This window comes from Ammospiza caudacuta, chromosome 15 (genome assembly GCF_027887145.1).
Source record: "Ammospiza caudacuta isolate bAmmCau1 chromosome 15, bAmmCau1.pri, whole genome shotgun sequence".
Classification (NCBI taxonomy): domain Eukaryota; kingdom Metazoa; phylum Chordata; class Aves; order Passeriformes; family Passerellidae; genus Ammospiza; species Ammospiza caudacuta.
The window spans coordinates 12,262,165-12,272,184 of record NC_080607.1 but is presented as its reverse complement, the minus strand read 5'-3'; the positions used below and the strand labels follow the sequence as shown (position 1 = coordinate 12,272,184).

The 10,020-nt window shown below is 53.4% G+C and overlaps 1 protein-coding gene across 2 annotated transcripts; it reads right to left on the bottom strand.

Annotated features, from left to right (window-relative positions):
* Nucleotides 1–3,555: 3,555 nt before the first annotated feature.
* Nucleotides 3,556–9,050, bottom strand: COMMD7 (COMM domain containing 7). 2 transcript variants are annotated; one of them, XM_058814824.1, is made up of 9 exons: nt 8,932–9,050; nt 7,686–7,739; nt 7,498–7,600; nt 5,902–5,958; nt 5,784–5,821; nt 5,132–5,222; nt 4,959–5,008; nt 4,423–4,471; nt 3,556–3,917 (listed from the first exon to the last, which is right to left on the bottom strand). In XM_058814824.1, the coding sequence occupies exons 1-9, from the start codon at nt 9,013–9,015 to the stop codon at nt 3,841–3,843; spliced, it is 603 nt and encodes a 200-aa protein (XP_058670807.1). In that variant the 5' UTR covers nt 9,016–9,050; the 3' UTR covers nt 3,556–3,840. The 2 variants fall into 2 exon arrangements, with proteins under 2 accessions (XP_058670807.1, XP_058670808.1); XM_058814825.1 differs by lacking the exon at nt 4,423–4,471.
* Between the last annotated feature and the right edge of the window lie 970 nt (nt 9,051–10,020).

Sequence of the window (10,020 nt, the reverse complement as noted above, 5' to 3'; positions counted from 1 at the left end):
ATTTTGCAGGCAGAGTGGGACGCCTTCCCCTGTTCCAAGCAGAGGGTGCAGAATCCTGTCCCAGGCAGGCTGAGCACTCATCCCTGGGAGTGTCCTCATCTTCATGGTGCTGTGTCCAGTGCCGCCCTCACCTCTTCTGCTCCTGTGAGGAGACAGCAAGCACCATGGGACCCCAGGGAGCCCCACGCAGCCCCTAAGGGCCCTAAGGGTGAGGTCTGTGGAAACCAGGATGTCCCAAGGGAGCTCTGTCAGTTCCCACATGACCTGCTCAAGGTCAGACAGAACCAGCAGTGAGGAGCCTCAATTCCTTCTTTCCTTCCCTGCCTGCCCATGGGCTCACAGGCACGAGTGGAGCCCCCATCTGCTCTGCTCCCTCAGAGCAGAGGCTTTTGTTCTCAGGGTTTGGAGAATTCCTTCACATAGGAAAGGAGCAGCAGCATTGGCATTTCTAGAAGGGAGAAGATGCTTCATTTGAAAACATCCCAATTCCCTTGGTCATTAGCATCTGACATGGCTGAGAATCACAACAGCATTGAATCCACACTGGGAACTGACAGAGCCAAGAGTGCAGCCCCTGTTCTTTGCTGTGCTGCTGGCACTGGCAGGGATGAGTGGAAGGATGCTGGGAGCACGGGATCCCCACGGCAGCCTGGCTGCTGGGGCCACTCTGCCATCTCCCCTGCCCCCAGAGACACTGCCTGGCAGCCTGGGGCGTGCTGAGGTGGCCCGAGGCAGCAGAGAAACCGCAGTGCTGGAGAGGAGAGGGGCTGCACACGCAGGGAGGTGACCGCGTGTGGCTTCAGCATGGCCGCGCTGCCCCTGCCCCGCTGCAGCCGGGAGGGCCCCGTGTCCCCCACAGCAGGGACGGGGATGGGGGGCTGTGCCATGGCCGCCCCGGAGGAAATGGGCCGGGAAAGGGCTCGGGGAGGCAAACGGCCGAGGGAGTTTGGTTAGCTGCACCCCAGGCTGGTGAGGGGCCCCTGTTTCCCCCGCGCCCGCTGTCCCGCCGAGATTAACGCTCGGCTGGCTGGGCTTGATGGGCAGGAGGAAGGGGCCGCGCACACGAGCACGGCGGGGCCGCCCGGAAACACGGGCAAAACGGGTAGTGGGCTGCTCCTTCTCTCTGCAAACCGGGCACCGGGCCTCTCCTTCCCTCTGTGAACCGGGCACTGGGCCTCTCCTTCCCTCTGCAAAACGGGTACTGAGCCTCTCCTTCCTTCTGCAAACCGGCCACCGGCCGCTCCTTCCCTCTGCAAACCGGGCACCGGGCCTCTCCTCTTCCCTCTGCCAAATGGGCACCGGGCCACTCCTCTTTCCTCTGCCAAACGGGCACCGGGCCTCTCCTTCCCTCTGCAAACTGGGCACTGGGCCTCTCCTCTTCCCTCTGCAAAATGGGCACTGGGCCTCTCCTTCCCCCTGCAAAACGGGCATCAGGCTGCTCCTTCCCTCTGCAAACCAGGCACCGGGCCTCTCCTCTTCCCTCTGCCAAATGGGCGCCGGGCCTCTCCTTCCCTCTGCAAACCGGGCACTGGGCCGCTCCTTCCCCAAAACCGGGCACCGGCCTCTCCTTCCTTCTGCAAACCGGGCACGAGGCCACTCCTTCCCTCCAGGCTCAGCCCTCACTGTGGCTGTGCCAGCTGTGCCTGCTGCCTGCCAGCTCCTGGCACAGGGTCTGGACATTGGCCATCACCCCCTGTACTGGTGGCCAGGCCTGGGCCGTGCTGTGCAGGAGGGCCATGGCTGCCACGGCTCTCCCACATCCATCCTTGCTCCTGGCCAGCAGGAGGGCCATGGCTGCCACAGCTCTCCCAGAGCCGTCCTTGCTCCTGGCCGGCCCCATCGGTAGGGTGACCCGATTCCCTCACAGTTGGTGTCACCCTTGCCAGTGCCACCGGAGCTGGCTCCCCCTCCATCCATTCCCCACAGGGCTGCCAGCTCGGCTCATGCCCAGCCGAGTGCAGGGGACAAAGGGGCACCGGCGGCTCCCCAGGAGTGCTGGTGGCAGCAGCGAGGTCAGGCCGTGGCACAAATGCCGCTGATCGGAGCTGCCCTTGGGGACCGTGGAGCAGCACAGAGGTGACCCCTGCACTCAGGGTCAGCGGGCTCGGCGTGCGTCAGCCCCGAGCGCCTTAATCCCAACCGGGCAGGGGGAGGAGCGCGGGGGGACGGCGGATTCCTGACCCACAACCGAGCCTGGCATCTTCCCCGCAGCACCGTGGCCGCTTCCCAACAGAACCGGACAGGGCTGAGCGGTGCCGCCCTGGCACTGCGAGAGTGAGGAGAAATAATGGGAGCAGGCAGCAGAAAATGTAAGGCAAAAAAATTGCTTTTGTCTCGAGAAAGCGGCAGCCATTTGGACTGCTTCTTCCTCCCTGAAATAGCTTTTCCTGCCACCCAAAAGGAGACTGAATATTGTGTAGTACATTATTTCAGAGGTTTTTGGTTTTGTTTTTTCATTTTTACAGTAAGCATGTGACAAAGATTGAAATGCTTGTGACTGACCTGATATGTGGGAAAATAAATAAATCCATTCCCGGGTTTGCCAACAGGATTCCCCAGTTCCCAAGTACATGGCTCAGCCTGTGCCCACTGTTGTTCCCAGTCACTCCTGCAGCACTGCAGGAAATGCAGTGCAGGGACACTCAGTGCTGGGTTTGCTGCAGCTGGAAACCCACGGGTGAGTTGCAGGGAGCTTTGTGATGCCTTTCTCACAGAAATGATCAGTTTGGGATGGGTTTAACTGGAAACAGCTGCTGCTGCAGGGAGCCCCACAGCAGACTGGCAGGATACCATGGGACAGTGAATTCCTTCAGGTGGAGGCTGGAAACACAGTATCTTACTGGGATATTCCCTGGTAATGTGATTTACTCCCTTCACTGGAACTGCTGAGTGTGCCAGGGACACAGGGATGCTTTGGGATGTGCCCTGTAAGAGAAGCTTCCTTCATCCCTCTGCTATGGGAGAGGCTTCAGCCAGCTCAGGACTGCTCCACAGTCTGGGCAGGAGAGGAACCTCAGTGACTGTAACATTGCCCCAGGTGGGTTGCAGCACCCCTCTGCCTCCTGATGAAGAGCTCATCCCTGCCCTCAGACAACTGAAGAGTGGAGCTAATGGCACTTCATGGGGTTTGGACATATGTCCAAACGGGCTGGGTCTGACTGTGCCATGTCACACAGGCTGCAGATTAAAGAGCAGCACATCCAAATGAGATTTATCTCATTACCCCCTGAGATGTCCCAACACCCCCATGCACAGAGGCAGCCGTTTGGTTGTTTAAGATTTAAAATCACCTTCCACTGAGATACTTTCCCATAACAAGGCACAATTGGGAAGAAGCTAATCAACGTTTCTTAATACAAGAGAAGAGAAAGGCTTGAAGGGAGCGCTAAGTGATTCCCCACATTAGATGCTCTCCTTGCTTTCATCATTCTCTCTGCTTAATCCTTCCAAGTTTCCAAATGATTCTTTGCTTCTGTTTTTCTTTTTCTCACAGAATCAGATTCTTATACAGGAGCAGGATGGGAATGGGTTTATTTCTTTGCTATTTTAGTAAAGGTATCCACATTACTTCTGACCACAGTTTCTCATAATAGTATAGTAAAAAAAAAAAAAAAACACAAGATAAGTGGACTTGTAGGTGCTTTGAAAAAGCTGAAACTTAGCCCAAGTTTCAGGTTCTAAAGGATTGATGGGTCCTGCTGGGCCATGACACCACTGCTCATTGCACAGCTTGTCTTCTCTTATCAGGGTGTGAAGAGTCAGCTGGGAAAGAGCAGATCTGCAGGCCCACGAGGAGGAATTAAACATCCCGGACAGATGTCGGCTCAGCTCTGTGCAGCTTCAGCTGAAGCTTTCCAGGCTGGTTTTGACCCGTTCCATTTCATGCAGAAAACTGTAGAACTGGGGCAAAGTTAACTCTGCAGAGAAAAAAAAAAAAAAAAAAAAAAAAAGGAGGCATCAAATCTTAGATTTCAGGTTACATTTCCAATATTGGCAAAGCTGTTCTGGTGCTACCATGGAGCAACTCATGTTCACCTAAGCCAGGCAGGATTAGCCACTGTGATTCCCAGCAGCTGGTTCCTTATGCTAGCCAGGCTGCCAGGGGGGCCAGGCTGGGATCTCCCAACAGCACTCCATGCTTGGGAATAATTTCTTTTCCTCCTCTGCCCTGCTGCTCTGACTGCTCAATGTTTACTGAGGCCCAGATGTGAAGGTGCCCAAAAGTCAGTGTTCCCAAACAGTTCTGGAGTGCCTGTGGGGTAGGAACAGCCACAGTGCTGGAGAGGCTGAGGCAGGAGTAACCACAGTGATGCTTTTGCAGTGACCCCACCCTGGTTCTGCCCCCAGACTCCCCCAGCAACACCCTGAGCCCCAAACTGCAGCTTTCCCGTCCTTCCCTCCTGTCCAGAACTGTTAACTCACCAACATACACGTTTTCCAATTGGCTCCCTTTTTTAACCACCAGCTTCAGCTTGGGGAAAGGAAAAAAGCAGAAGTATTTTAGTTCAGAGACCTGTATCTGAGCACCATGAGAGGACAGCAGAGCAGGAGTCTGCTGTGAGTTTGACTGCTGCACAGCACACACATCTTTGTCAGGCTTTTCAAGAACTGTCACTGTAGGAACAGATACCCTGGGCATTGGGAAGATCTCTGGAAGTCCTTGATCCCGCTTTCCCTCCCTCCTAAAGAAGGGAGCTGAAAAAACTGAGCTTTTTGAACAGCTTTTCAGGATGGGCCATGTTCCTGTGATATCTCATGTCTTCAGAGGAGAAACAAACAGCAGCGTGTCTGCTCTCTGCTGGCAGCAGCACATGGAGACTGAAGATGCAGTCACAGAGTTCCTGTGAGACCCACAGAGTCTCCCTCTCCCTCCCTCACTGCCAGTGCTTCCCACATGCCTGGCTGGAGCTTGTTCCTCACTGCCCTACAAGCTGAACTCTGTGATGTGGGAGATTTACCTGTAAGAAGATACTTCCCACTTTTTCCAGCTCGCTGCTCCCAGCAGTCACTGTGAGTCAGAAAGAAGAGAAGGCAGATAATCTGTTAGTTAAGCAGTGAAATAAAACATCATTTAGCCAAGAGCTGCTGCTGGGTTTCCCAACCCCTCCAGTTTATGTTGTAGCTCTATTACCTCCAAACTTCCACTCCATGTCTATCAGCTGGTTAATCATCAGTGTCTGACCCACAGCCAGGCGTGTCAGGGTGGGGGAATTCACCTTCCACTACAAGAATAAAAGACACACCAGCAATTAATTCAGGGAGGTCTCTGTTTGTACCTGAAACTTCAACAAGAGTCAGAATGAAGACAGAGCATGGCAGAAGCCCAGAGTAAAGAGAGAACTAATGTGATCAGGAGGGCTTTCAGAGGTGTTTGAGTCCTGCTAGGATTTCCATCTGCCCTGTCACTTCTGTAAATGAAACTGACTGGTTTTGTTTTAGCACTGGTTCGCTGTAACAATATCTGTGCAAGAAGCCATGTGTTCATGTAACTGCATGACCTCAGGGCTCAAAGCATGGGAAGCACAAAAACATCACATGAAAGCCACACAGCAGTGCAGGAACTGTGACACTGATGGGAGAGAGGCCCTGGCAGACCAGAGGTATCCCCAGACAGAGTGCTCCTTATTAGTTCTCTGAGGATCTTCAGTTCAAAATCCCAAGCTGGTTTTGAAGAAAATACCCAACGTGCTGATGTGTCTCAGGAGCACAGTGGGGTTTTATGAGTTCCCACTCACAGAACTGACATTTTGTTAGCTTAGAAACAAGCAAAAATATATGAATACCTGTTCTGCAAAGTAACTGGCCTTCTCTTCACTGAGGCCTGTGGGGGGAAACCATATGAGATTACTATATGTGATAAATATTAATTATCTTTTATTTAGTGGAAATCATGTGACCTACCTAGAGCAATGAAATCTGCTCTGACTTGTTCAGAAGACAGATTCCTCTTCAGGGCACCTGAATAAACACCACAAAGAAGAAAAGAAATCACTTTTTAATGAGTCAAACCAATTTTTATTGAGTCAAACAGAGGCAGGGACAGGACCCAACGATGGAAAGCCTCTGTTTCTGAGCTGTGTTTTGAAGCAAACCACAGCTCCTCGGAGATTGGAAACCCAGTCGTGCCTGCCAGTATCTGTGCAGATGCCCGGTGCTTTAAAAGTCCGGGCTCTGGGAGTGCCTGGGAGAGGGCGAGATCCCATTGCAGGTATCCATGGGAACAGCGACAGCGGTTATGTTTTGAAGCTGCTGCTTTCTCTCCTGTAGCCGCTTTGCTTGTTAAAGGAGAACTGTTAAGGCTGGCGGGCTGCTAATTTGACCTACCTGCTGTGTTTGGGATGATGGGTGTGAACGTGTGCATATAACACTTTCCCCCGCTGCGCCTTCCCCCTTTGTTCTGGGGCCCAGGCAGCGCAGGGACCTTTACAAGGATTCTGCTCTCTGAAGCCAAGAGCAGGAATCTCATAAATTCAAGGAGACTGCCAGCCCCACGTGGCTTTCCGGCTGTGTAGCACACAGGCAAAGTTATCTGCTGTGATCTGTCCTGATCCCTGATATCGTGGCATCCCAGAGCTGAGGAAAAGTTACAACGGGATTGAAGCCAGTGCACACACACAGGAATGACAAGATGGGGGCACCAAGGCCTGAATCAGGATGGGGGAAAATGTAAATTCTGCATTAAATCCCCTCAAGAGGGTTGCAGGAAAGAAAATTATTGTACTCCTGGATAGGAAAAGTTGCTTGAAGCAGTAGGACAAGTTCAAAACAAATTCTGAAAACAGTTGTGCTCAGCATCAGGGCTGTGAAGGAAGCTACAGGGAACCCAGGGCTGAAGGGTAATAGCAAGGGACTATTAATAACAGGAGGGATCAATGGGATGAACGTGCCGTGGACTGTTTGATGCATTATCATGTCAAACGGCAGCCACAACATCACAGTAATCCTATAAAGTGCTGGAGTCTGGGGTATTCCAGTGGAATCCCCCCAAACCTCTTCGTCACTGCTTATGAACCAGAAAGAGCTGGACACGGTGAGTGTTTCTCAGTATCTGCAAGGTCAGCTGTCTCCTTCACATGGCCTAGAACTGCAGCACTCCCAGCCCACCCCAAACCTCTATGCACTGTCTTTTTTGTCTCCAACAGCGCTTGGCCTTGGAGGAATTACAGCACTGGGCCACTCGGGTGGAAGTTCCGGCAGAGACTCGGTGCCAACACGACGCTGCCCTGATCTGGCAAAAGGGATTTACAGGTACTGCTTAAACCGAGATGTTGTGCTGCATTTAATGCACAGATATTTAAGGGAGTTTACTTAAGCCCGTGAAATGTGCATGCAGGCAGGGTATAAAGAATACAAAGAGCCACCAAACAGGGGAACTTTTGATTCTTAAGTGCTAAGCACTGTATTAGCTACCATTAACACTTATTGTGCAAACCAAGCCCTGCGGGAATGGCCGGGACAGACTGGCCTCAGGGCAGGATATGCAAATACATCACTTACCGTTGGGTACCAGAAGAATACTTTTGACAATGTTTTTCAGGGGGCCCAAGCTGATTTTATTCATGGTGGCAAAGTCTGAGAGCTGAGTCAGAAATCTTTCTACCTGCTCAAGAGAAAGAGCAGTGACAAAATCTTTTCTCTGTTTCTGACCAGAGCTGCACTCACACATCTCTCCAGTTCTGCCTTACCTCCTTGGGCTCTGTCAGAAAGCGGAAAAGCAATTCAGTCAGCGCTGAGAATTGCTGCGAAGAAACAGGAGAGTGTTAGACTGGGATATCAGCACCTCATCACCCCACCAGCACCACGATGAGGTGGTGATGTACTCTCCTGACCCAGCTCCACCTGCCTCCTCCTGGACATTGGTCCCAGAGCTGGACCTGTGCTGGTGCCCTGTCCTTGGCATTATGTGATCCCTGTAGATGGGATATGCCCAGGATGCTTTTCAGAGCCTCCCAAGGGGTCTGTGCCGCTGGTAGCTGGCACTGCACAGGGCTTTTGTGATTTGTGGCTAATCGCAAGCTGCTGTTCTATCTTGTGCAATCCAAAAACTGCGAGTGGGAAAAGCTGTAGTACCCTTGGGGTAACCAGACTAAATAGGCAAAGGAAGAGAACTGGTTAAGGGTCTAGTTGCTGTTTTCAGTGTTCTGGGTGTGCAGCTGGCAGGCAGGGACGGAGAGGCTGCTGGCATCAGCACCAGCACTGGCTGTGACCTTCTGAGTATGGCCAAAAGCGGCGTTGGCTGCCTGTGGCTGCAGATCCTGCCCTGCCCTTGGTCTCGGCCATGTAACAGAGAAGGCACTGGGCTGTCACCAGGCTGTCACCAGGCTGATATCCTCAGTCCTGGCAAGCTGGGCTGGAAAAGCATCAGCATTTCCACTAACTTCAGTCCAAGCTGCACACCCGGTGTGGGTGACCTGGAGGCAGTACCAATGACCAGGACCATTCAGCATGAGGCAGGAAGTGCAGGGTGGGAATCTGGGGTGGGATCACAACCCGAACACTCTGTGGTCCCACCACAAACCTCAGTGCTTGACAGGACCCCAGTGCCCACCAGGCACGATCTGAGCCCTCTACCAGGAGCTCCACCAGTGTCCCTGCCCACTGCAGGTGGGTGGAACTAGATGGTGTTCAAAGTCCTTTCCCGGTGAAACCATTCTGGGATTCTATGATTCTATAAACATCCTTCCAACAGCTCCGGCGTGCGCGGGGCTCACCGGGCTGGACCGGGGCTGTACCACCGGGCACCGGGCCCAGCAGGGACCCGGCCACGTGGGCCTGGAGACCGTGAGCCCGGCACACCCGGGACTGCTCCGGGGCTGCGCTGCCGGCCGGGTGCAGCTCCCGGTGCCGGCTCCAGCTCCCGGTGCCGCCCCGCCGGTTCCGTGTCCGGGTCTGCCCCCGCCGCCCCCCGCGCCCGTCCCGGTTCCGGCGCACCTGGGCGCTGAGCTGGTTGAGGTTGTGCATGTCGGCGCTGACCGCCTCCGGCACCGGCTCCCGGGTGAAGTTGAGCAGCCCCATGGCGGCGGCGGCGGCTCCGCCCGCCCGGCCCTGGCTCCGGCCCCGGCCCGGCCCCGGCGCCGCCTCAGCCTGAGCATTGGCGGCCGCACTTTCCGCATCGCGCTCACGGTATCGTGGCCCCCGCAGCGGGACCGGGGGTCGGTGGAGCCGGGGGCTGGAGAGCTGGCTGGCAGCTGAGTACTGTGCGATTTTTTACTGTACAAAAACCTTAAAAAAAAAAAAAGCTTCAAACCATGGTTTATAAGGTGAATAATGGGGTTTTTATTTTTTTTTTAATTTTTGCTTTTGTCTTATTTTTCGGTTTTTCCTCCAAAAATTCCACTTGGGAACTGAAACTTCGGTGTGCTTTTCCCTCTCCGACTGCTGTTCCCAGCACTGCTCTCTGCCTGACTCGGGATGATGGGTGGCCCAGGAACGAGCAATCCACATCCCAGGACTGGGCTCCATGGAATGGACAGATGTTGGGCAAGGAAGCAGCAGCCCTGGGATGAGAAATGCCCAGATGTCCATGGGTCAAGATTCCATAGGGACATTTCAGATCGATTCTCAACATAATCCGTATGCAGGAGGTCTCCTTGACTCAAAGATGTGTTGTAGGAAGGCAGAGGAATTGCCTTCTCATGCCCTTTACACAGTCTTGTTTCTGTTCAATCTGAGGAGGAAGGCCTTGGTCCAAGAATATTGAAACTTGATTTATTCACACAGAGGACAATGGAACTGATTCCATCCTGAAGGACTCTTTTGCCTAAAATTGCTGTTTCACAGCTTCCCTTGAGCAGGAGTAGGAGCTCTCCAGGATTCCGCTATCAGTGTGAACGTGTCTGATCCATTTTATCAGGGAAGGTGTTCCCTGTCTGTCAGGCCAGAGGACAGTGTGTAAAAACCTTTGTGGAAGGTAAAACCTCGACAGTCCACAGGTGTTCTGGTTTATTACTGACACTTGCAACTGCAAATGAGAATATAGGAAATTTCATAGTGCTTTCACTGTGAGACTATCCCAGCAGT